Source organism: Stigmatopora nigra, chromosome 18, assembly GCF_051989575.1.
Source record: "Stigmatopora nigra isolate UIUO_SnigA chromosome 18, RoL_Snig_1.1, whole genome shotgun sequence".
NCBI lineage: Eukaryota > Metazoa > Chordata > Actinopteri > Syngnathiformes > Syngnathidae > Stigmatopora > Stigmatopora nigra.
The window spans coordinates 10,508,835-10,535,575 of NC_135525.1; the positions used below are offsets into that span (position 1 = coordinate 10,508,835).

The window sequence follows — 26,741 nt, forward strand, 5'->3', positions numbered from 1 at the left end:
GATCCATACTACGATCCATACTACGATCCATACTACGATCCATACTACGATCCATACTACGATCCATACTACGATCCATACTACGATCCATACTACGATCCATACTACGATCCATACTACATACTACAATCTATACTACGATCCATACTATGATCCATACTACGATCCATACTACGATCCATACTCCGATCCATACTACGATCCATACTACGATCCATACTACGACCCATACTACGACCCATACTACGATCCATACTACATTACCTACATTACTACTAAAATTACCACAAAAAAGACTCCAAAGAACCCCAAAAAAACCCTGTAAGTATTTTTTAATACTTGTATATGATCCAGCAGAAACAAACTTTGATATTTACTCTTCCATGCCTCTAAATTTTGCCCCTAACTCATCCAGGTGTCCCCCAACCGGACATCGTATGGTACAAAGACGCCACACCCATCGACCCAACCAAAACGCCACGCTACCGCGTTCTGACGGGCGGCAGCCTGCAAGTCAACGGCCTTCTACCCGACGACACCGGCATGTTCCAGTGCTTCGCCCGGAACGCGGCCGGCGAAGTCCAGACCAACACGTACCTTGCCGTCACCAGTGAGTTGTCCAAAAAACTTAAAATGTCTTACGCCCATCCAACTCTTACCACACAAACAAAAACAAAAAACAATGACAAAACTTACATCCGTCACTACTTGCGTTTGATCAATTTCAATGTCTCGCTTCTGTTTTATTCACTTTGAAATCTCTCAATTCAAATAGTCAGATTTTGTTTGTTTTGGCATTAAAGCCAAGGGCAAAAACTAAGACATCCAAAACGAGAGTAGAATTCAAAAACTGTTCACTTACTGTAGCTCTCTTTTTAAAGATTTTAGTTTGAAAAAAAAGACTTTTTAAACACCAAATTAAATTTGAAAACAATAAGTGATAAAAGCACATCTCAAACAAATAATTCAAAAATATATTCGAGCTATTTTGACTCAATCAAATCATGCAAAAATCAAAAAAAATAATTTGCGAACATTTAAATATGTTAAATAAAATGCAATCACATTCCTAAATGCATAATTACCAATTTACTTTGATAAAACAACAAAAATTCGAGTTTAGCTTCTGGTAAGTGTTCTGCATTCACTTTAAAACTCACTGGCGTCCACTAGTGTTTCAAATTGGTATAATGTCCAGACCTCAATTTCAAGACGAACACTTTTCCATTCTTATTTCAATGCAAAAAAACATCGTCTTATATTCAGTCTATAATCCCTCAAATATCACAGCTTCACGACTTTAAAATCTAAATTAAATTCATAAATTAAACTCATAAAAATGTGAAAATCCACATTGAAACTCGCAAGCCGGAAGCCACTCCCCTGTCCTCCACATTGAAGTATAAAAAAAACATATATATTCATTTATGTATATTTAAATAGGGGTGATCCTACTCTGTGGTTTTCCGTTCATCACGGTCTTTTCTGGTCTACATTAACCGCAATATTTGTGGGATTACTGTAGTTCCACATTACTTACCTTCCCATTTTTTCTTACCTGCCCTACAGGTATCGCTCCCAACATCACCGCCGGCCCATCGGACAGCACGGTGATCGACGGGATGTCCGTCATCCTCCACTGCGAGACGTCCGGCGCCCCCAGGCCAGCCATCACCTGGCAGAAAGGTCGGCCTCGTACACACGCACACCTCGGGATTAGAACCTACGTTATCTATTACAAACGGGAGGATAGTTTGCGGCGGCTTACCGGCTAAAGCTGGATAGAATCCTCAGGTTTATCCCGTGGCGGGATTTTCTTGTTTTGCATTACAATGAGAAAAACATTGTACCGCTTTCTTGGGGTGATCTGCTTCTCGCTGCTTTTCGTGGTGAACTACTGTCGCCTCTTCGGGCACGAGCTTGCCGTCTGAGCCAAAAGATAATTAGTTGTGTTCTTCTTATAGCTTAGTAAGACCAAACTTTACCTTGTATTTGACTCCATGTTGGGTCAGGATTCAACAAACAGTAGCCATTCCGGATCACCTCAAAACCTTAACCAGGATTGTACGATTTTATGATCTATATTTGTTTTTTTGCTACTACAGGGGTGGCAAACAAGTTGGACAATAAGAGCCAAAATTTGAAATTGCTACAAAAAATGGAATCTGTCAAATTTGTTTTTAAATAGAATTTGTGTTTTTAATGGGTGCTGATGAATTCAGTATTTTTAAAAGAGAATAAAAATGAGAGAATATATATATGTATGTATATGTATGTATGTATATATATGTATATATGTATGTATGTATATATATGTATATATGTATGTATGTATATATATGTATATATGTATGTATATATATGTATATATGTATGTATGTATATATATGTATATATGTATGTATGTATATATATGTATATATGTATGTATATATATGTATATATGTAAGTATATATGCATATGTATATATGTGTATATGTATATATATGTATATATGTAAGTATATATGCATATGTATATATGTATGTATATATATGTATATATGTAAGTATATATGCATATGTATATATATGTGTATATGTGTATATATATGTATATGTGTGTACATGTGTGTATATATGTGTATATACATTTGTATATATATATGTGTGTATATATATACATATATATATATGTGTATATATATATAATACAAAGTATATATTTCTTGTGATAGAATTTACTGTGGCCAATCAACTTATCGGACTCTGAATCAAAAATATTTTCTCACATAAGTTTAAAATGTGTTTTCCATTTGTAACATCACGCAATACTTCCCCGAAAGTTAACAAAAGTCCATTTCGAAACCACTCCCTTACGTCTTTACATATTTCCACATTCCCCCCCTTCCTAGGCGAACGCGTCCTAGCAAGCGGTTCAGTACAACTACCCCGCTTCACCCTTCTGGAATCCGGCAGCCTTCTCATCTCCCCCTCCCACATTTCCGACGCCGGCACCTACACGTGCATGGCCAGCAATTCCCGCGGCATTGACGAAGCTTCAGCCGACCTAGTAGTCTGGGGTAAGTCTCTCCCATCTCCCACTACATCCCTCCCCCCAACTTTCCCATCACCCCTCTTCCTCTAACACCTCCTCCCCAGCTCGTACCCGGATCACAGCGCCCCCGCAGGACCAAAGTATCATCAAAGGCACCAAAGCCGCGTTGACCTGTGGCGTCACGTACGATCCCAGCGTGAATGTCAGGTAAGTGGACACATTGAAAAACGGCTTTTATTCAGCAGGCGACCTTCCGGTCCAGTCCACACAAAAGCCGCTTCAGAACCTACTGAATAAAAAACCGTGCAACTTAAGAAAATATCTGTTCCGTAACTTGTTTGCAATGCAGTATATGCCAACTAATTATCATTCCGAGGATGTCTTGACGTTATTTGTGACCTTCCTGACCCACGCAGGCATATTTTTTTCTAACAGTCACTCTGAATCAATCATGTTTTTATTTATTTTATTTTCTCAGACACGTTTGGGAAAAAGATGGCGTGGCCATCAACGTGCAGTCCATCCCACGCATGCAACAAGACGCCGACGGCACGCTACATATCTCGCAAACGTGGTCAGGCGATATCGGCACGTACACCTGCCGTGTCAACTCGGTGGGAGGGAATGATTCCCGTTCCGCTTACCTACGTGTCAGGTAAACAAAAACTTTTGCTCACACGTACAGGCTGTCTCATTTCCACTTTGGCGTCCAATCAGAGTGTCAGATTACACTTGGTGATGTGATGAACAGTTGGCATTGATCACACGCTGCTTGAGAATTTTCTTCATGTTATTGTCAGGGATGTCCTGAGTTGGAAATATTCATTTTCAGAGGATCTGTTTTGTAGAAAGACAAAAACATTGCGTAAAATGGATGCTTGGACGTTTGGTCGCCGGTCTTTTGGTGACAGAGTTTACTGTTGAAACCAGCTCTCAGATTATATTCATGAGAGAGTTTAATACCCAAGAGAGAGAGTTTAATATCTAAGTACTGTTTAATATCTAAGTAGTGTTTAATATCTAAGTAGTGATTAATATCTAAGTAGTGTTTAATATCAAAGTACTGTTTAATATCTAAGTACTGTTTAATATGTAAGTATTGTTTAATATATAAGTACTGTTTAATATCTGAGGACTGTTTAATATCTGAGTAGTGTTTAATATATAAGTACTGTTTAATATCTAAGTACTGTTGAAACCAACTCTCAAAATTATATTCATGAGAGAGTTTAATATATAAATATCTACTGTTTTCAACAGTACTTAGATATTAAACAGTACTTAGATACTAAACAGTACTTAGATATTAAACAGTACTTAGATATTAAACAGTACTTAGATATTAAACAGTTCTTAGATATTAAACAGTTCTTAGATATTAAACAGTACTTAGATATTAAACTCTCTCTCTTAGACAAAAAACTCTCTCTTAGACAAAAAACTCTCTCTTAGATATAGATATTAAACTCTCATAAATATAATTTTGAGAGTTAGTTTCAACAGTAAACTCTCTGTCACTATTAGACCGGCAACCAAAAGGGACCAAAAGACCGGCCACCAAATTTTTTGCTCGTTAACATTTGTGGACACGGTTCCTCATAGGCAGCTGCCCCACGCACCGGAGAACCCCTCGGCAATATTGAGCACCACCGAGAGGCGGGCCATCGAACTGACCTGGGCCAAAGCTTTCGACGGAAACAGTCCACTCCTTCGCTACGTCCTGGAGGTCTCCGAGAACAGTAGGTCATCATTTTGTGTCCATTTTCAGTTGGTAGTCCAGAAATGTATTTATACATAAGACCAGGTCTTCTGTTTCTTTTTTAACGATTTCAAGACACGCCGATCCCGTGTCGTCAGCCGTGTACTCGGGCAAGAAGTTTAAAAAAGAATTTAAGATCAGTGGCAGTCGTTAAGGGTGTCCGTCCATCACTTCTTAGATTCGGCGGGGGAACAAAGTGTCTCCATACAAAAGCAGAAAAAATGGTTGCGTGAGAGATGTTGAATATTCTTGCTGATGTTCGCGCAGCGGGGACGCCAACGCCGTTGGATCGGGCGTGTCGTCAGAAAAATTATTTTATTCTTCAGGGCAGAGGAGGGAATTTTTTAATATATAGATTTTTGTGTATGTGGGTGGGCTGGGTGTATAAAGTACGTTTTTGGGGTGGTAAAAAGTATCTATTTTGAAACATTTCTATATATTTTTTTTCAGATTATCCACTCACTGAATTAGGCTATTGTAAACATTATTCATATTTTTACTTTTGTAATCAACATTGTAGTTCAAATAGGATATTATTTATAAAGTATTACTTTTTTAAAATTGTATATTTCGTTTTAGACCATACATTTTTTTTCAAAAGTTGCTCACCAAAATTATTTCAACAATATATTTACTACAGGATATAAGAAGTTATATCATGAGTACTTTGTTACCCTAGAAAGAAAAATTATAGTACTTTTGAGTAATTTATATTTCAGAAAATAAGTATATTTGAATTGATGTTTTATGTTTTATTTTATTATACAATTATAAAGATATTTAAAGCTTTACTATGAAGTACACAAATAAAACATGAATAAATAGGTACTCAACATAAGTAGTCCGCAACATAAGTAGTTAACAAAGATATCTAGTTGTGTACTTTCTGTGTTTGGCTCCAGTTTTTTTTAACTAGGTCTACAATGTCTTCTGTGTCTGTACTTGATACTACAACCAAAGAATACAGGATAAAATAAAGTTCTAATCTAAAAAAATTATAAATAAGTGCTCATATAAGTAGGTACAAAAAGTGAAAACAATTTTCAGTCCTCATTTTTTAAATTTAACGATTTACGTTTTGTACTTTGCAGACGCTCCCTGGGCCACCCTGCTAGCTAGCATCGAACCCGAGTCCTCAGCAGTGACGGTCAGCGGCCTGATCCCGGCACGCTCCTACCAGTTCCGATTGTGCGCCGTCAACGACGTAGGCAAAGGCCAATTCAGCAAAGAAACAGAGCGGTGAGTTCACATGCGATTTGTGTGTCGTTACTTTTGATCAAACTTGTTTTCCTTGATGCAAATGTTTGGGTTTTTTTGTGTATAGTGTGTCCCTGCCAGAGGAGCCCCCTAGTGCCCCTCCCCAGAACGTTATCGCCAGTGGCCGCACCAACCAATCCATCATGATCCAATGGCAACCGCCACCTGAGAGCCACCAGAACGGCATTTTGCGAGGCTACACGGTCCGGTAAGAACTTTCATTTATCTTCCATTTTTTCCCAAATCCGACTTGTATACATTTTTTTTTTCGTTCTCTGCCTACCGACAGCCTGTTACGTTGTTTTTCTTATCTGCAAAAAACATCAACAGACGCCTACTTGGCTTTTTATTATTCATTTTACAGTTGTTACTTTAAAATATGTTTTTGTATTGGTATACAAAAATTCTTAAACATTCTAAAATCCTAAAAAAAAATTGATTTATACTCTAAATATTTTCAACCTATACATATTGTGTATTCTTTGGCTGGTGTGACATTATACTCCTAAAAATATGAATTAATCTCTAAGGTATCACTACTTTAAAAACAAACCATTTGACTGCAGTATTTTAATACTACTCCTACTACTACTACTACAAAAAAAATCTAAATTTACTCAGAAAGAACAGCCAATGTATTTGTATTTGCGTCAATCACTACTTTAAAAACACCTGACTGTAGTCTTTAAATACTACTACTACAAAAACAAAAAAAAACACATTTTACATTGTATTTGTATTTGCGTCAGTCACTACTTTACAAATAAACCATCTGACTGTAGTATTTTAATACTACTACTCCAAAAATGAAAAAAAATCAAATTTTACGAAAAAATAACTTCTTGTATTTGTGTCAATCACTACTTTAAAAACAAACCATCTTCCCATAGTCTTTGATACTACTACTACTACTACTACTACAAAAACAAAAAAAATCAAATTTTACTCAGAAATAACAGCCAACGTTTGTATTCGTATTTTCGTCAGGTACCGTCTGACGGGCCTACCGGTGGACTACCAAATCAAGAACATCTCCAGCCCAGACGTGACCACCCTTCTCCTGGAGGAGCTCATCATTTGGACCAACTATGAGATCGAAGTGGCCGCCTTCAACGGGGCGGGCCTGGGAGCCTTCAGCCGCAAGGTCACCGAATGGACCCTACAGGGAGGTAACCATAGGCCCACTCATCCATCCTTCTCTCTAGCTCACTATCTCATTTGATCGATGTTTTCGCCATCCCATGTCACCAGTGCCGACCATCGCCCCGGGCAACGTGCAAGCCGAGGCCGTCAACTCCACGGCTATTCGCTTTACGTGGACGGCGCCCAACCCGCAGTTCATCAACGGCATCAACCAAGGCTACAAGGTTGGCTATTAAATCGGCTCGGGTCGTCATTCGGGTGTGCCGAGAATACCGATTACCAGCCCTCCGGTACAAAAATAGAATTAGGATTATATATATGTATATCCCAATACTCTACGTATAATATAAAATATGTTGTCCATTCCTGATGAAGAATTTATAACTAAACAACACATTCATGCTCTAAATTTATAACGGTTAATTTTCCTGTTTGTGGCTCCGTTATTTTTTACTAGGTCTACAATGTCTTCTGTGTCCTGCTACTGCAACCATATAATAGTATAATATTATCTTGTACTAATATTAGTCCTCCCTTGCATTATACATATTCATATAGCGTTACTATAATGTCTTCTTCTGACTGCTATATTTTTACAAGTTACCCTTTTTTATAATTAGTAGCGACTATGTCTTTTATATTTTTTCACTCTGACCTCCAACAGCGTTTGTTGCGTTTTTTTGGCTACAGTTTTCCCCCCAAAAAACGGTTCTAGTTTACAACAGCTGCCTATTTAGTCTCTGCAAAATACAACTTATACTTCCTTACCACTTAAATAGTTTACATAAACACATATATATATATATTTTCCCCTTTCATTTAGCATTTTTTTGCTCCTGCACTTATATTCAGTTGCGACTTATAGTCCAAAAAACATGGCATATCCTTGCTTTGACCCCTGATTTTCCCTCATGGGATATCTTAAGTTTTCTTCTATAATAACAACATATTTCTCACCTATAGTTGCTTGCATGGGAGCCAGGCAAAGAGCGTGAATCCACAATGGTGACGGCTCGCCCCAGCTTCCAGGACGGCATTCACGTGGGCTTTGTGACGGGACTAAAGAAGTTCAGCGACTACTTCACCTCAGCGCTTTGCTTCACCACGCCAGGCGACGGTCCTCGTAGTCCCCCCAAGCTCCTGAGGACACACGAGAGCAGTAAGCACACATGGTGGCCTTCATTTTATTATTTTTTTACGACGACACGACTTAGCTTATCTTTTCCACATTAGCGCCTGGTGCCGTTGGCCACTTGAGCTTCACTGAAATTCTTGACACGTCCCTCAAAGTCAGCTGGAGTGAACCGAATGAGAAGAATGGTATTCTCACAGGTATGTTAGCGCATATTCACACAGGTATGTTAGCGCACACTCATACAGGTATGTTGGCGCACCCTCACACAGGTATGTTATCGCACACTCACTCAAATATGTTAGCGCACACTCACAAGTATGTTAGCGCACACTCACGGAAGCACAAATGTTTTCAACTTTCGTTGTACTGTTAAAAAAATTCTATTGTTCATTACTTAAATACTTTTTAGTACGATTGTGATTTTCCATTTTTATAGTAACAGAGCGTCATATAATAATTGTAAACACCATTTTTGAAGTAGTATTACAAGCACTAAAGTACAAAAAATATAGTTTTTTATTGACTGGTTACATTATTTTTGGCTAAAAATTCAGATACCAGATTGGTTTGTATCAGCAAAACATATCTTGAAATAAATCATATTGTATATATAAAATAAAATTAGCTTTGGAACATCCCAACTGTAATCCTCATCCATCTTTTAATGCCAAACCTATTTTACTAAATGTGAACATGTGTTGTTGTCCACAGGCTACCGCATCTCATGGGAGGAATTCAACCGCACCAACACGCGTGTCACCCACTACCTACCCAGCCTTACCCTTGAGTACCGCGTCACCGGACTGACCGCACTGACTACCTACACCATCGAAGTAGCCGCCATGACGTCCAAAGGACAAGGCCTACTGTCCTCCTCTACCATTTCCTCAGGCGTCCCACCAGGTTAGTCCCGGATTTTTAACTTTAGCCAAATCGAGTCGACCAATCAATATCACCGATCTACCAAGTTTGAGAAAAATGCAATGATAAAAAATCTCACTACATTTGACAAGTAACAGATGAAATATATTACCGTTCTGAATAGGAAGAGTTGATTTTCCTCTTTCTGCTTACTCTTAGAGCTTCCAGGCCCGCCCACTAACATCGCCATCTCCAACATTGGTCCGCGCTCCGTCACCCTGCTTTTCAAGCCGGGTTACGATGGCAAGACTTCCATTTCTCGCTGGCAAGTAGAGGCCCAGGTGAGCTTAGGGCCCCCTGTCCACTCCTCCCCTTCTTGGGAGATATGATGTTCATACATGTGGCCTCAGGTGGGCGCTGTGGGAGACCACGAAGATTGGCTGATGGTCCACCAGGTATCCAATCTACCCGATGCTCGTTTCCTTGAAATTCCAGGACTCAATCCCTTCACCTACTATAGGTAAGGACAGTCAATTAAACCCAATGAAAAGACTAGAATAGGATTTATAATTTTATCATTTCAATTCAACGTACAGGTTCCGTATGCGTCAGGTGAACATCGTAGGGAGCAGCCCACCCAGCCAACCCTCCAGGAAAATCCAAACTCTCCCTGCCTCTCCGGACATGGCACCCGCCAACATCACACTACGGACCGCTAGCGAGACCAGCCTCTGGTTGAGATGGATGGTATATTTTTTGCTAATTTTACTTGCAAAATGATCTGTTTTGGGGTGTAATCACACCAGGAAAGTTCATAGTTCGCTTTCTTTAGTCTGGACCAAGATGTAATGGATCTATTTTTTTATACAGCTTGGTAAAATGTGGAAGTAAAAAAATCAGGCACCTTTGGCTAATTTACATTGTTTTTGAAGGGAACTACACAGTCACCTCTAGAGCCAGGCATTGAATTTTTTTGTCCAAAATCTTGCAGTGGAGGAGGAGCTTTGCGATGAAAATTGCGCTAATCCATACAAAAAGACAGAAGGTGCTTTTATTAATTTAGGACTTTTTTTAAGGGAACTACACAGTCACCTCTAGAGCCAGCCATTGTTGATGTATTGGAATTTTTTGGGAGAAAATCTTGCCGTGGAGGTGGAGCTTTGTGTTGGAACTACACATTCACTTCTAGAGCCAGCCCTTGTTGATGTTTTGGCATTTTTTGGTCGAAAATCTTGCAGTGGAGGAGGAGCTTAGTGTTGGAACTACACATTCACCTCTAGAGCCAACCATTGTACAACATCAATTGGCATACAATGTAGTGACTTTGATTTTATGGTCTCCTTTTTTCTAGCCTCTACCCGAGTGGGAGTATAACGGGAATGCAGAACAGGTGGGGTACAGGGTCCAATACTCCAAGGCGGGTTCCTCGGGTCGTCCACTCATCCAAGCTGTACCCGACCGCCTGGAACGAGAGTTCACCATTGAGGACCTGGAAGAGTGGACAGAGTACGAGGTGAGGGTCCAAGCCCTCAACGGCATCGGGCTGGGACCTTGGAGCCATCCCATCAGGGGTCGAACCCGGGAGTCAGGTGAGATTGTGTTGCATTTCGACATTAGCGTGGGTGACGTGTTGATTTCCGATGCTTTACATTTGTTTTCGGGCTTTTTTTAAATGGGATAGTAGGTCGGTCTTTAAGACGATTGACTGATGGAGGCTTGGAGCGAAACAGCTCATGGCTGATAAAGGTTAAAAGATGCATTGAATGAGTGTCCGATTGGCTTAGGGTGGAGATTCTAAAGAACATTTTTAAAGTTTGAGAGGAACATTTGAAAGTCGATAACTGCTGAAGAGATATGAACTGATAGACTTGTAAAGGCTACAAAAAATGGAATTTAAGGCAAAATTATCTACTGAAAAGGCCTGCATAACAGTAAAATTCTTAATTATTGTCCTTGAACTAAGATTTTCAGACAAAATTTCATATTTGTGTGTCGAATATTTCCAAATAAAATGCTTACAGAGAAATGTTAAGGTAGTCTGTTGCTAAAGCAAATTGATCTTAAAATGCTAACTTACCAATCTCGTCTTCTAGTGATCAATTTTGTAAATAAATATATTTTTTTTCTTCTTAAAGTGCCGTCTTGCGGGCCAATCAACGTCTCCGCTTTCGCCACCACCTCCAGCAGCATCTTGGTACGCTGGTCCGAAGTACCCGAACCGGATCGGAATGGACTCATTTTGGGTTACAAGGTTGGCTTTTGTCCTACTTTAATTGTCTTGGGCATCTGGCTCATCACTTTTCCAGGCTTTTCCGTGATTGGACAAGAACTGAATGTCGTTTATCATGGTGACAACAATTGTTTTGAGTCCCCAATCATGGTCTTTTCCTATTTCAGGTGGCGTACAAAGAGAAAGACTCTGACAGCAGCACCCGATTTTGGACCGTAGAGGGAAATGCCACCCACAGTGTTCTGTTAGCGGGCTTGGGGAAATACGTTTTGTACGAGATCCAGGTTTTGGCATTCACCCGCGTGGGAGATGGGCGGCCCAGTACACCGCCAATCTTCGAGAGGACCCTGGATGACGGTAGACATTTTTGATTGATTTGTGATTCGGTTCATGATTTAATTAACTAATGTTGCAAAAGGTTCAATCCATTTATGACTGGTAAACACATTAAGTTAAATACTATAAAAAAAGATTAAAAACTTACTTGCTGCCGTAATCAGTTTGTATTTCAGTTCATTGTAAATGTATTAATTCAAATTCTAACTAAATTCACATAAGAAACGCAACCATTTTTAGATTTTTTTTATGAATCATCATTGATAAATTATTTTTTATTTGTATAAATTACACAAAATCGCCCATTTTAGAGAAAAGGGCTTTTTTTGAAGAAAATAATCCAGGCAACAAATTGTAGTTAATTAGTAAGTGTCCAAAAAACGGTCTCTTGAAGAATTTAACAGGGGTAAACATACTCTGATGAGTAATTTTAAATAGCTGTATATTCACCACTATACATTTTCAAGTACCCCCTCTAACGACAAATACCCCGCCCCCAGTGCCAGGACCACCGATGGGCATCCTATTCCCAGAGGTGCGCACGACTTCAGTGCGTCTTATTTGGCAGTCCCCATCCCAGCCCAATGGAATCATACTTGGTAAGCAAACATATTCCTTATATTTTGGGGTATTTTTAATTCCTCAATTCTCTGTCCTCCCACCGTCAAGCCTACCAAATCACATACCACCTGAACTCATCCAACGGCAACAGCGCCACAGTTGACGTTCTCAATCCCAGCACCCGACAGTACCCCGTCAGCGGGCTCAAACCCGAGTGCGTCTACGTATTCCGCATCACGGCGCAGACCCGCAAGGGCTGGGGCCGCGCCGCCGAGGCTTTGGTGGTCACCACTGAAAAACGAGGTACTAAAAATTGAATATCAATATTTGGCTTGCATTGAATAGAATGCTTTTATTGTCATTATAAAAGTATAATGAGATTTAAAGCTTTCACCACAATGTGCACCAATAACAACAACAAACAGACATATAAATCATTAATAAATAAGATATAAATACATAAGTAGTTTGTCTGAAGTCCAAGGTTTGAGTTCCATGGTTTTGGAGATGTACAACGCCAAGTTGTTGAGTCTATGGATGCAAAAAACAAACAAAAAACATAGATAATCAATATATAGATGCAACAAAAACAACGATAATCAATATATAGATGCAACAAACATAGATAATCAATATATAGATACAATACACAAAACGATAATCAATATATAGATGCAACAAACATAATCAATATATAGACGCAACAAAAAAACAACGATAATCAATATATAGATGCAATACACAAACATAAATAATCAATATATAGATGTAACAAACAAACAAACATAGATCATCAATATATAGTCATGATAAATAAATACTCTATAAATAGAAATAGATAAATAAGTAGTCATGCTTTAAGGTAGCAAATAAACCTATTAAAACCCCAATGCTTCTTTCCCACTTTTATTTAGTCTGTTAAATCACTAGCATAGGAACTAAATTTGGTCCTGCCTACATTGACAGTCATTGGGGTTTTTCTTATTTTTACCCCCAGCTCGCCCGCAACCCACCAGCCGTCCCGGCGTTCCTCAGAAAGACGTACGCGCCAGACGCGTGGTCCTATCGTGGGAACCCGGCAGCGACGGTCTGTCGCCCGTGCGCTACTACACGGTTCAGCTGCGCCAGCTCCCCGACAACAACTGGACCGTGCATTCGGCCTCCGTCAACCACGACGCTACCTCTTACGTTGTGTCACGGTAAATGCTTACAAAACAAATGTCTCTGGGGGTTCAAAGAAGGAAAAATACGTATTGTTTTTTTTACCAAATAAGGTAAAGCCTTTCACAGATTCCAGAATTCTGTAAATAAAATCAGAAATCTGTGCAGTCAGATTCTAAATACTAACCTTTCAATCCACCTGTTTTCATTGAATGTACATAATAGTATTAAATACCTTGAGATACAAGCTTAATGTGTTTCAGGACACAATTTATTTGTATCACAAATCAACTTTTCCCATAGAAATGAATTAAATACAAATTAATTCATTCCCACCCTCTGCAAAAACACCAAAATTATAATCGTATTTTCACGACTATAAGGTGCAATGCATTTAAAGGCGCACCCTCAATGAATGACACATTTTAAATTTTTATCCATATTTAAAGCACACTGGATTATAAGTCGCCCTCTCTATTTTGTAGACTATTTAAAACTTTTAAGTGTGCCTTATAGTCGGGAAAATATGTTAATTCTGATTTACTACCTACTCACAAAGTAACAAATACTAAATAATCTAGTGGTTGGGCACTCATATGTCAAGGTATTACAGTACATAATCAATTAAAAATGTATTTAAGAATAACAACACAATACACAGTAACCAATTGCAAAAGTTTGAATCCATATAATCTTCATTCATAGATTTCACTTACTGTGTAATTAAAAATAAAAATAATAATTACTTATTTATTTTCTCCAAGGTTGAAGCCGTTCACGTCTTATCAGTTCCGGGTGAAAGCAACCAATGACATCGGAGACAGCGAGTATAGCGAAGAGAGCGATGCTATCACCACTCTGCAAGATGGTAGTAGCTCCATTCGCCAAATGCCAGCCACCATGCGAAACAAATGCCACTCCATCTTTTCTAATCCTCGCTTATTTTATTATTTTTTTCTTAACATATCAGCACCAGACGAAGCACCTGTTATCTTCTCGGTCACGCCCCATACTACCACGTCAGTGCTGATTCGCTGGAAGGTAAGCAAGCATGTGACCTACCTGGAATTTTATTTTGATATTTTTTTGGGCTTAAATGATGTTATGATTGGGTCTGTATCACTATGTCCAATTCAAGGTGTGTCTACTGTTGACTGGGATAAGCTCCAGCACCCCCCATGTACGAAAAATGAATGGATATGCAGTATTTATTATTGTAGTTTTTTGTGTGAAGGTAGAAAATTGGTAGTATCATAATTATATTTGTTTGGGGAGAGGTTTATTTAAATGTATTATTAATTTTTGGGTGATTTTAAAATATTACTATTTTATTTTTATACTTAGTCCAATGGCAATGGTGTTGAGATGCGGAAAAAAATATGAAAAATGGGATTTAATGAGTTTTTTGGACATTTGTAGTCAATCTCAGACAATTTTATTGGGAAACTGATTAACTTTTTTGGAGTACAAAATGGCTGATGTTGAATGTGATGTGCTTTTTCCATACCTGGTCGTCGTCATCATCATCATCCATTTTTTCGTGGCAGCCTCCCGCCGAGGAGCAGATCAACGGCATCCTGCTGGGCTTCCGCATCCGCTACCGGGAGTTGCTATACGACCGTCTCCGGGGTGGGGTCAATAGCATGTCGGCGTGGGCCGACCTCACTGGTGAGATCACAATCAGCGTGATGAATGAATGCCTGTGCTTTTTAATAGCAGCCTCTAGGGGGCACAAGGTTTGCATTTGGTTTTTGGATTTACAATTTTAAAACGATTTTTGAACATAATTCTACTACAAGTTATATACGTATATATGTATGTATATGTATATATAGGTATCTATATCTATATGTATATATAGGTATATATATATATATATATATATATATATATATATATATATATATATATATATATATATATATATATATATATATATATATATATATATATATATATATATATATATATATATATATATATATATATATATATATATATATATATATATATATATATATATATATATATATATATATATATATATATATATATATATATATATATATATATATATATATATATATATATATATATATATATATATATATATATATATATATATATATATATATATATATATATATATATATATATATATATATATATATATATATATATATATATATATATATATATATATATATATATATATATATATATATATATATATATATATATATATATATATATATATATATATATATATATATATATATATATATATATATATATATATATATATATATATATATATATATATATATATATATATATATATATATATATATATATATATATATATATATATATATATATATATATATATATATATATATATATATATATATATATATATATATATATATATATATATATATATATATATATGTATGTATATACAGGTATATATATCTATATGTATATATATAGGTATATATATATATCTATTTGTATATATAGGTATATATATATATCTATTTGTATATATAGGTATATATATATCTATTTGTATATATAGGTATATGTATATGTATATGTGTGTGTATATATAGGTATATGTATATGTGTGTGTATATATAGGTATATGTATATTTATATGTATGTGTATATATGTATATACTTATTTTTTTCCGTTTGACATGATTCTAAACCTCAAAGATAAATTAATTTGGATTATATATATGACGTATAAAATATCAACTTATTAAAGATGAATTAATACATATTTTATACTTACATGCATAATTATTATAACGATTGCATTGTTGCTCTCATAAGAAATGAGCAACCACTGAATGAGTTTGTATTACCAAGACTTTTTTCCGTTTTCTAGCCCCGTACAGCGTCCGCAATCTGAGCGACACAACTCTTACACAATTTGAGCTGGACAGTAAGTTTAAAGCAAAACACACAAGTCCCAAAAAGTTTTTCCTAAAGTGGAATTTGATCCATGAAATCTGCCCTTTCTGCCACAGAGCTGAGCAAGCACAAGCGCTACGAGATTCGCATGAGCGTCTACAACGCCGTAGGGGAGGGTCCCAACAGCCCACCCCATGAGGTCTTTGTCGGAGAAGCAGGTACGTCTTTGCAGACCATTCAATCCGGACTGGGGCGCCTAAATTTGATATACAGTTGATCCTTTGCTGCCATTCTTGTCATAATAACGGAATATTACCCATTCAGTTCCCACAGCGCCCCCCCAGAACGTGGTGGTCCAATCATCCACTGCCACCCAGCTGGACATCACTTGGGACCCGCCTCCAATCAGTGCTCAAAATGGCGACATCCAAGGCTACAAGGTTAGTCATTCGTTCCAAAAAGGTGAAGAATGAAAAAATACTACACGAAAAAGACCTCATATCTTCATCTACCTCATTCCATCAAGGTCTACTTTTGGGAAACCCAACGCAAAAATGAAACAGAGCGTCTGCGGACCCTCTTCATGCCCGAAGGAGGCGTTAAACTGAAGAACCTTACCGGCTACACCGGCTACATGATCAGTGTGGCGCCCTTCAACGCCGCTGGTGATGGACCTCGCAGCCCTGCCATCCGAGGACGGACTCAGCAAGCAGGTATGAGACCCAAATGGTTCAGGTCTAGACCTGGGATGAATGTTACCAGGAATCCAGTTACTCTAGCTTCTTCCAAAATTAGAAATGGTGGATTTTTCCCGACTTAAAGTTCAGGCACTTCAAAAAACTGCAGAAACGCTTATTTCTGTCCCACTATTAAATTTTTCCCGGCAATAGCAAAAGAGTCGGGGACGTCAGAGTTTACAAAACACTTCCCCTACCATCAAAACAAGAAGGCACAAGGTCTCCAATACCTGTTGTTTTTGATAAAGATAAACAAAAAGTCCTATACTGCTAGCAAGAACTGAAAAGATGGCGACTATGTCTAAACTGAAAACGGGTTCTTCAATTTCAGGCCATCCAAAGACTAAATGCAGGAAAATAATAATATCTACTGTTGAAACCAGCTCTCAAAATTATATTCACTTTGGCGACCAAACGTCTGGGAGACCAAACATCCAGGCGACCAAATGTCCGGTCACGAACATAAGTGTCTTCTTTGTGTTTTAGCTCCCAGTGCTCCTAGCTTCATCCACTTCAGCGAGCTCACCACCTCCTCCGTCAACGTCTCATGGGGCGAACCAACCCTCCCCAACGGCATTATCGAGGGCTACCGTCTCATCTACGAACCCAGCACATCCGTGGAAGGTAAATCCCCGCCTTCCTAACTCAAGCCCATGGTTGGTCACCCCCCACAAAGCATTCTAGTCCGGTCTTGACTCCCTTAACTTCATAGCCGTGTCTAAAATAACCTTTTAAATGTTTGTGCAGAGTCTTCCGTGGCCTGTGCCGACTGTCTCCACTCCCCGTCCTCCCCTCCAGGGGTCAGTCGGACCGTGGCAGTGGACGTGAAGGGAGGCGGACCCCTCTGGTTAAAACTGAAAGACCTAGCTGATGGCGTCACGTATAACTTCCGAATCCGTGCCAGGACTTTTGCGTATGGGCCTGAGGTGGAGGCTAACATCACCACTGGACCTGGGGAAGGTAGTGTACTCTGTGGATTCGGGTTTCTTTAAGAGTGGCTGCTTCAAATGCTCGATGTTGTGGCTTCCCAGGAGCTCCAGGACCCCCTGGAGACCCCTTCATCACTCGCTATGGCTCAGCTCTGACCATCCACTGGACCAGCGGTGACCCGGGACGAGCTCCCATTACACGCTACGTCATTGAAGCCAGACCTGCTGGTGAGTGGGGATAGATTTTAGTGGAAAGCTTTGGATGGGGGGACTCGGTATTTAATGGACGCCATCTGCCGCTCGCCAGCCAGTCGAGGGACTCTTTTAACAGCTTATTGATCAGTCCGGACAATCGCCGTCAGCGCTTGATTGACAGAGCGCGGCAGGGTGACAAATGGTTTGATGGTATCGGATATTTGGATGGATCGAGGCGAGAGTCGTCAATAGTTTTGGGCCGTAATGGATTTGTCAGATTCCAGTTTTATGATGATGAAGATACATTGTTGAGGAAGAGAGGGAAGTTTGTGGAAAGATAAATGGAATGCAGCCAGTGATTGGACTGGCACAGATGGTACTTATACAAAAAAAACTCAAGTTTTATCAGGATTACAAGTCTATATTTGTTTTTATAGAACCAAACTAACCTTGAGAACAATTGGCGAAACAGTACATTGGTGTCATGGTTCCAAAAAAATCGTCAACAACCAGATGTTTGTTTCCTTCTGACACAAACAGCGGAGTTGCTCCAATCCCTATAAGAGAAAAGACAAACCCTATTATCAAGAGATCTAAATCATACGTTGTAATCCCGCTGGATTAAAGTTGTAATTTCTCCAGATTAAAACAATTTTGTTGCCTATTTTTAACATTTGTGAACCAGAAGTTGTTTGATTTGGAGTGAGACTCTTTGGCAACACATCAACATAAAGCTAGCTACTTTTTGGAGGAACAATCAGGAGTAAAAATCATCAAATTAGGTTCAAATCCTTATATTACATATATTTTTTTTACATTACGTTATCTGGTAGTTGTTCTGGGTAGCCGTACACCAACTTTTGACGAAAAACCCTGTTTCCCGACATGTTTACTGTAACAAAACGACACCCAATTTGAACACATCATAAAATATTGCATTTCTACGCCATTGAAGGGGAGGGCGGGGTTACCAAGTGTTTATTGCATTGTTAAAAATGAGCTATAGTGTGTTTCCTTCAAGTCCACGCGTGGCCTATTAAGAACAAGCGCGTTGTTTACAAGCAGAAGTAGAAGCGTGTAATTAATGCTTTTTTGGCATCCCTTCCAAAGGTAAAATACGGGCACATACCTTTCTTCTTTTAATACCCGCTGGAGCTTTGAAATGGATAGACTGCTCACAGTTGAGCTCAAATAAGGCCGCGTTATATAAAACAGACTTTTTAATGTTTGTATACAATTAGAAGCACTTGAGTCCCTGTTCACCTATTAAGTGTGAAATTAAACAAGGGAGTAAATCTTTAGTTACCGTCCTATTTTCTCAAATGTGTCGGCATGTCGGCCTAATTTTTTTTTTTTACGGAACGTTGGCTCTGATTTACAGTACATAATAAGAGTTTTCACCTGAGAGTTTTCACCTGAGGATTTGAAGTATTTCAAAAGCCGAAAGAACAGGTCTATTTTTAGAAGCTGGTGCATATTAAAATGTACATACATATATAGTATACATATATACATAGTACATGTATCATACCTGTCAACTTTGGCAAATTGTTCCCCTCATTAATCATTGCAATTCCCTTATTAAGCAAATTTAAAAAAAATGTACATACTCACATAGGGCGGGCGCACGTATAAGTCTATAATTTTCTACAAAGTGTACAGGGTGCTCAATTAGTCGGTGCACTAAATTTAAGATTCTGTGGATGTCGTTGTATGAAAAAGTACATTTTCATTGCTAGCAGTTGACGATGAAGTTTTCGTTGCTCGCAGTGAATAAGACGATCCAGATTAGAGCCGAAATTGGGTAAAACTAGATCGGTTCTACAAAAAACTCCTTAAAAAAATCCAGTACAAGAGTAGTAGTACAGCGTACACAATTTGGAATGATCAACATATAAAATACGATTAAAACTTGACAGGTATGATGCATATATACTGCAATAACTTGGTTTTCGTATTTTTAAACTGACTTGAGGGCGGTCATACAAACACCAGCACACTCAATTCTCCTAAATTCATGTAAATATAACAGTACTTTTCATAAAAGTTATCCCAAATAGAACAAATTAACCTGAAAAAATTCACTGAAAGATGACAGATGAAGAAAACAGTAGAAAGTACCTACTTTTTTACCCACCTTATTTATTCACTGTCCTAAATATCCTATACACAAGGACATTATTTGTCTAATTTTTCCAGATGAAGGTCTATGGGACATTCTAATCAAGGACATCCCCAAGGAAGTGACGTCACATACGTTCAACATGGACATCTTGAAGCAAGGGGTCAGCTACGACTTCAGGGTCATCGGGGTCAACGACTATGGTTATGGCTCACCAAGTCTGCCTACTCCTTCCATATCTGGTTAGCATCTATAAATATATATACTTTTTTCTTCCGTATGCATGTCATTTTAGCCAAAAAATGGCATTTTCCAGTTAATAGTCTGCACCGGTAACAAGGTAGAAATATTCCCATATTTTACAAAACGTCAAAATTTCAATATAGTTTTCCTAAGCCTTAAAAAAGTACTGAGTACTTCAATACCAAGTTACTGCTGTGCACTATAGTTCTCCATGTACAATTTCGATGTACATACTTGAATAAAAATACAAATATTTTCAATGTACGTAAAGTAGAATGCTAAGTTTGGAAATTCCATCTTCTGCTGCTTCGTTGTTTTCATATGTTGATATATTCACAGCTCAAAAGGTGGCGCCATTCTACGAGGAATGGTGGTTCCTGGTAGTCGTGGCCTTGGTAGGACTCATCTTCATCCTTCTACTAGTCTTCATCCTCATCATCCGAGGACAAAGCAAAAAATATGCGAAGAAGTCGGAGTCGGGTGAGTGGCTGCTGCATGTTATTATTTATCACTTGCTTTCTTTGTCCACCAGGGGGATGGATCCAATATTTGTGTCCTCGTAAATCATGTTGTTTTCATTTAACGAGCAGTTAAATGCTTTCCAAAACAGATGTTGGTGAAAAAGCGCAAGGTCGGTCGGGCGGGACTTGAACGTTGACAATGGTGTTTTTTTTTTTTTTTTCGTTGCCTGCCTCAGCACTTTTCGAGAGGCTGCTGCGGTCACTCTTGTTTGAGTGACGGTGGACAAAAACAAGGGCGTCCATTCTCACTGCTGACAAATGCTTCTATGTCAGACTTGGGTTTTTTTCATCGGGGGGCAACAGTCCCCCCACCATACTTGCTAATAACCACCAGTTGACCTTAACTCACCGCAGGCGACTGTGACCTTGTGACCTGCTCAACTAAACTGTTGTTTAAACTTGGTCTCGAGGGTTAAATTAGCTTTTTAAAATGGACAAACTGATTTTGTAAGACGATACAAAATTGGCCCTGGAAAATAGTTATTTACACTTTTTTGTAATATTGACTATAAAATTACATTTAGAATTAGTTTGTTTTACAACCTTAAAAAAATATGAAAATAACTAGAAAATGTCTGTAATAGTAAATTAGTTAGCACATAATATAACATTGATTAATTTAAAAGAAAAATGCATTATTGCTAATATTCCCAATATTAATTGCATTATTGTTAATATTCCCAATAGTAATTGGTAATATTCCCAATAGTAATTGCTATTATTGTTAATATTCCCAATAGCAATTGCTATTATTGTTAATATTCCCAATAGTAATTGCTATTATTGTTAATATTCCCAATAGTAATTGCTATTATTGTTAATATTCCCAATAGTAATTGATAATATTCCCAATAGTAATTGCTATTATTGTTAATATTCCCAATAGTAATTGGTAATATTCCCAATAGTAATTGCTATTATTGTTAATATTCCCAATAGTAATTGTTAATATTCCCAATAGTAATTGTTAATATTCCCAATAGTAATTGGTAATATTCCCAATAGTAATTGCTATTATTGTTAATATTCCCAATAGCAATTGCCATCATTGTTAATATTCCCAATAGCAATTGCCATTATTGTTAATATTCCCAATACTAATCACCATTATTGTTAATATTCCCAATAGTAATTGCCATTATTGTTAATATTCCCAATTGCAGATAATGAAATGCTTTTTAATAAGTGTATTTCTTCAGATTTGCACTAGATTCAATTTCTCCAACAAATAATTCTAACAAGGTGGAACCACCTGGGCCTGTGGTCACACAGTGTCGCTATACCTTTGTGCAGGAAACAACACCAACTGCAACGCGTTGACCCACGGTGACATGGTGAGCCTGGACGAAGGACGTTTCCCGGCCCTGGAGCTCAACAACCGCCGGTTGTCTGTGAAAAACTCCTTCTGCCGGAAGAATGGTGTCTACACCAGGTAGCATCTTTTGGAAGAACACTTTAAAGTTGATTTTCGGTTTAATTGTGAGGCGGCTCTACATACAGCTGGGAAAAGTCAACATGTGTTAGAGGACACCAAGAAGGTGGGGGGGTTATGTTTGTTTAGCCAGACCACCGGAATGAGTATAAAAGAGGCTTTTCTTATAGCTGGTATCTGACTTTCTATGAACAAAATGAAGGGATAAAATATTTAAATGTAGTTTAAAAATACAAATTAATACATTAAAGGGTTGGTAATAAAGCTATTGTGTAGTTAAGTCATTGCATTCCAACATTAAATAGCATTTTCTATTCTTATTTTAACGTATTGAAATACATTCGTTGTTTTGGAGTTAAACGGTTTACATCTTGCTCATTTCCAATGGTATTGTTACATTTTTTTTTAAATTCCTGATCATATAATGGATTTTTTTTCAATTATTTTTATGGAATGTAGGTCCCCCCCAAGGCCCAGTCCAGGTAGCCTCAATTACTCAGACGAGGACGTGAGCACAAAGTACAACGACTTGATCCCCGTGGAGAGCAGCAGCTTAACCGAAAAACCCTCGGAAATCTCGGACTCTCAGGTACACTGTCAAAACATGACCCAACTAACAATAAAAAACATTCAACTTAATTCCAAAACTCTTCAAATACTTTTAACACGGGACTGCAAGAACTTTCATGGACCATTTCCATCTTTCCTCATTCGTTGGGGCCATTGACGAACGAGACCATCAACTCCAGGACGAACTTCTCTCGCCTCATTCCCATGCCTCACTGGAAGATTTGATTCCCAGATGTCTTCCACACTCTCGTCAACGTCACCCTCTGTCTTTTCCGTCTTCATCCATGTGTCCAAACGTCTTATGGTCTGCTTTTCAGAGTGAAAAAACGTTCGTTGTTTTGGAAAACTTGAACATTACCTTGATTTTCATTCAAGGCCATCCACCAACCATCTTTTTAAGGGTCTGCCGACTAAGCAGAATTCCTTTTATGAACTCCACAGCCCCCTCAAATATATTCTCTCATCTTCCCTTAACCACTCCCCCACCCAACCCATCTCACCCCAATGAACCGATGCATAAATAACCTTTGGCAATTCAATAAAACTCCCGTATTTTTTCCACTCTCCTTCCCAAAAACCTTTAAATATTTCCAACAGTTTCTCCACTTTTGTTCTATCCAAGATTTTGGTCCATTCAATGTCACTTCTTTCCTTCCATTGGGTACTTTTTAGGCTCTTATTTTATACTCCAAAGCTTTCCCCAACCAATAAAAATGATCTCACTTCTGAGTCACACACAGTAGATCACCCACAGAATGACTTTAATACAGATTATGTCATGTTTATGCCACCATCAACCAAATAGTCCCTCCCCCTTTTCAAATAACTCGCTAAAATCCATCCTAGGGTGAAGTATTATTACCGAAATACCCAAATATGGTGTCTTCTGGGGCACCCCCTGCTGTGCTTGCTTACCAGTATAACTACAACCCCCCACTTGACCTATCATCCATAACTTGCCAAAACAAAGGACTGAGCCACTCGGGTGATTTGATGATGACATGAGGTTAGGGGGAGGGGCTAGTGGCTACATCAAGCTGTCCTGTAATGACTACAACAGACGGGATGGGGGTATCCAAATTTGGGAAAACAACCCTTGCCCTGTAAATGACCCTTTTTAAAACAAAAGGAACATTTTCTTACAGTTTTGTGGAATTGGCGAGAGAAATTTAGCTATTTTTGTTAGCCCTTAAGCAACATTCTTCCCAGAAATTGAACAATCGTATGGATTGAGTCAACAAACATGGCCGTAACTCGATTTATCAAACCTTAAATCTTTAGCTAACAACGTATCTATCACAACACCCTCGAATGAATCAATTTTTAACTGACTTAAATGAACTTGGACGTTGCTAAAAGAAGGAATTAGCACATCTTGATAATACTGTCAAGACTTTAGCGGTCTGGATAGATATCTCAATACTGTTTGTCTTGGTTTTACATGGCAACAATGTACACAAAAACAACAACAATGTTTTTCCTATTGACAGCCATTGGATCTCTTGATTCACGTGTTTATGGTAAACCGCTAATTAGCCGCTAACGAGATTGTGGTTGGTTAAAAAAGTGAAATTTTCAGCAGAATTTAATCTGATAAAAAGTCTTTGGACAAAACTTTTTTGCGGATATTAAATAACGAACATTAAATTGTTCATTTGAGCCAAACTATTTCATTTTTCTGACTAGGAACTGTAGTTGGTTGAGCACCCCGTGTTTTTCTTCTTCTCGTGGTTGATATGCTGTAAAAACCCGCTGTTTTGTTCACCTATAGGAGGCGCTGGTGTTTTCTTATGGAACAGGTGGTCTACATACACTTCCACTGCATTTGGTGAGGTCCCTGTCAGCTGCCTGCTCTTATTCGTTTGATACCATTCGTGTCTGGACCAGTTCCTTCTCATCCAATAGCGATTCAGTCTTTTTACAGCATCGGAAGCCATCTTGTTTGGCGCTTCAGTCATTGTAATCCATCATGCTTTTAACCATCTCTGATTGCTGTTGATATCGTTGTCCATTGTGATGTGTTTCAAGGGTGCTTTCACGGGTCGCCATCTTGATTTTGGCGTGTAGACAAGTTAGATGACGTCACCCTCTTTTATGACTGCTCGCAAGGAATGAGGGAAGAAATATTTGAAGAAAAATGACCACTATTTCAATCCAATCTATTTTTTTAGCCTGCAAAAAAGTGAGGCAATTCTTCAGGAACATAATTAAAAAAATGGCGCTGAAAAATAATATGTCAAATCATGATAATAGATAAATCAAGGCCAACAATATAAACAAGGTCACTTAACCACTTCATTCTGCTCAAGTGCTAAACTCCAATCTAATCTGTTGCCGTGCAGGTTGCTACCTTAATAGCTTCTGCAGTAACAAAAAAATGTCTACCCAGAATGCAAAGTCATCCTATTTCCTCCTCCCGTTAGTGTGAAAGCACCCCAAGTGTGCATGTTTGTGTCATCATTTGGATACGTTTCAAACATGGACTCCAACAATCCATTCATGGCTAGCTGTACCGTAGCTAATCCTTCATCCCTCCATCGCCAAGACCTTTTGGATCCGATTTTATTTATTAATTCATATTCTAAACCCATTTTTTTCTCTTCCAGGGCAGCGACAACGAATACGAAGTAGACGCCAACCGGCAGAAGACTCATTCCTTCGTGAACCACTACATTAGCGACCCTACTTATTACAACTCATGGCGCCGCCAGCAAAAAGGCATTTCCCGGGCGCAAGCCTACAGCTACGCCGAATCGGAACCGGGCGAGGCGGAACAGTGCGCCTCTCCGGCACAGCTGCCGCCTCTCCCGCCGTTACCCCCGCAACTCAGCTCGCCAAGCCCTCAGGGGGTGCTGGAGCAGCATCCACAGCAACAGCCACAACCCCAACAACAGGCACAAGGACAGCCAACCGGTCAGGGTAGCCTGTTTAGGCCCAAAGGAAGTCGGACTCCTACCCCGTCCCAGCAAAGCGCCAATCCCCCAGGCCAGCATGCCGCCCTCTACAGGCCACCTAGTAGCCTAGCACCTGGCTCAAGGGCCCCAATCGCTGGGTTTTCTTCATTTGTGTGAGAATAGCGGAAAGGAACTTTGGAAATTTCTGGAAATTTCCACCCCACGTTTATTGTTTTTTTTTGGGGCTCCGCCCACCAATGGCGTTCTCCCATAATTTAGCCACGCCTTCAACTTGAGACTTTCTGAGGGAAAGTAATGTGATTTTTTTTGTGGGTGTTTTGTTTGCATGACTTTCAAATTTGGTTTAATTTTCACGCAATTTAAACGGCAAGTTATTAAGAAAAAAAAGGACATTTTACGGAAATATCCGCATGGATTTTTTGGCGTGATTTTTGCGTTTTACTTGATTTTTTGGGGAGGATAATTCCCACACTTTTACGAACGCCTTTGTCAACTTAAAGACTTTTTGACGCTTTTGAAGACACGGCAACGATACATCTCACTACACTTTTTTTCAGCATTTTTATATCATTTTATAGGACTTATTTGAGCATTTCCCACATTTTTAGGATGGCCAAACATCTTTTGTTACCATTTTATTCATCCAAAAAATCCTATTTTCACTCCTCTTACGTT

General features: G+C 38.5%; 1 protein-coding gene and 1 long non-coding RNA gene across 4 annotated transcripts in view; one reads left to right on the top strand and one right to left on the bottom strand.

The window, feature by feature from the left end:
* The window catches only part of sdk2b (sidekick cell adhesion molecule 2b), a 197,720-nt gene extending 171,149 nt beyond the window's left edge, over window positions 1-26,571 (top strand). The window contains exons 12-49 of the mRNA XM_077738362.1: window positions 416-610; window positions 1,570-1,686; window positions 2,895-3,062; window positions 3,142-3,244; window positions 3,516-3,692; window positions 4,640-4,776; window positions 5,888-6,035; window positions 6,121-6,261; window positions 7,041-7,222; window positions 7,305-7,420; window positions 8,160-8,355; window positions 8,430-8,528; window positions 9,043-9,234; window positions 9,412-9,533; window positions 9,603-9,712; window positions 9,789-9,939; window positions 10,544-10,781; window positions 11,328-11,443; window positions 11,590-11,779; window positions 12,259-12,357; window positions 12,428-12,622; window positions 13,317-13,518; window positions 14,245-14,348; window positions 14,451-14,521; window positions 15,028-15,148; window positions 16,377-16,433; window positions 16,519-16,620; window positions 16,727-16,842; window positions 16,929-17,115; window positions 17,626-17,763; window positions 17,887-18,099; window positions 18,171-18,296; window positions 20,463-20,627; window positions 20,968-21,108; window positions 22,443-22,581; window positions 23,041-23,170; window positions 24,923-24,979; window positions 25,758-26,571. Of these exons, the coding sequence (XP_077594488.1) occupies window positions 416-610; window positions 1,570-1,686; window positions 2,895-3,062; window positions 3,142-3,244; window positions 3,516-3,692; window positions 4,640-4,776; window positions 5,888-6,035; window positions 6,121-6,261; window positions 7,041-7,222; window positions 7,305-7,420; window positions 8,160-8,355; window positions 8,430-8,528; window positions 9,043-9,234; window positions 9,412-9,533; window positions 9,603-9,712; window positions 9,789-9,939; window positions 10,544-10,781; window positions 11,328-11,443; window positions 11,590-11,779; window positions 12,259-12,357; window positions 12,428-12,622; window positions 13,317-13,518; window positions 14,245-14,348; window positions 14,451-14,521; window positions 15,028-15,148; window positions 16,377-16,433; window positions 16,519-16,620; window positions 16,727-16,842; window positions 16,929-17,115; window positions 17,626-17,763; window positions 17,887-18,099; window positions 18,171-18,296; window positions 20,463-20,627; window positions 20,968-21,108; window positions 22,443-22,581; window positions 23,041-23,170; window positions 24,923-24,979; window positions 25,758-26,222 (5,726 nt within the window). The 3' untranslated portion in view covers window positions 26,223-26,571. The remainder of the gene's footprint in view (window positions 1-415; window positions 611-1,569; window positions 1,687-2,894; window positions 3,063-3,141; window positions 3,245-3,515; window positions 3,693-4,639; window positions 4,777-5,887; window positions 6,036-6,120; window positions 6,262-7,040; window positions 7,223-7,304; window positions 7,421-8,159; window positions 8,356-8,429; window positions 8,529-9,042; window positions 9,235-9,411; window positions 9,534-9,602; window positions 9,713-9,788; window positions 9,940-10,543; window positions 10,782-11,327; window positions 11,444-11,589; window positions 11,780-12,258; window positions 12,358-12,427; window positions 12,623-13,316; window positions 13,519-14,244; window positions 14,349-14,450; window positions 14,522-15,027; window positions 15,149-16,376; window positions 16,434-16,518; window positions 16,621-16,726; window positions 16,843-16,928; window positions 17,116-17,625; window positions 17,764-17,886; window positions 18,100-18,170; window positions 18,297-20,462; window positions 20,628-20,967; window positions 21,109-22,442; window positions 22,582-23,040; window positions 23,171-24,922; window positions 24,980-25,757) is intronic.
* The window catches only part of LOC144211268 (uncharacterized), a 30,352-nt gene continuing 18,610 nt past the window's right edge, over window positions 15,000-26,741 (bottom strand). The window contains exons 7-9 of one of the 3 annotated variants that reach the window (XR_013329565.1): window positions 22,433-22,588; window positions 18,713-18,820; window positions 15,000-15,145 (exon numbers count right to left, since the gene is read on the bottom strand). This is a non-coding gene — a long non-coding RNA (uncharacterized LOC144211268). Of the gene's footprint in view, window positions 15,203-18,712; window positions 18,821-22,432; window positions 22,650-26,741 lie in introns of all 3 variants that reach the window. The other 2 variants (XR_013329567.1, XR_013329566.1) reach the window with 2 other exon arrangements.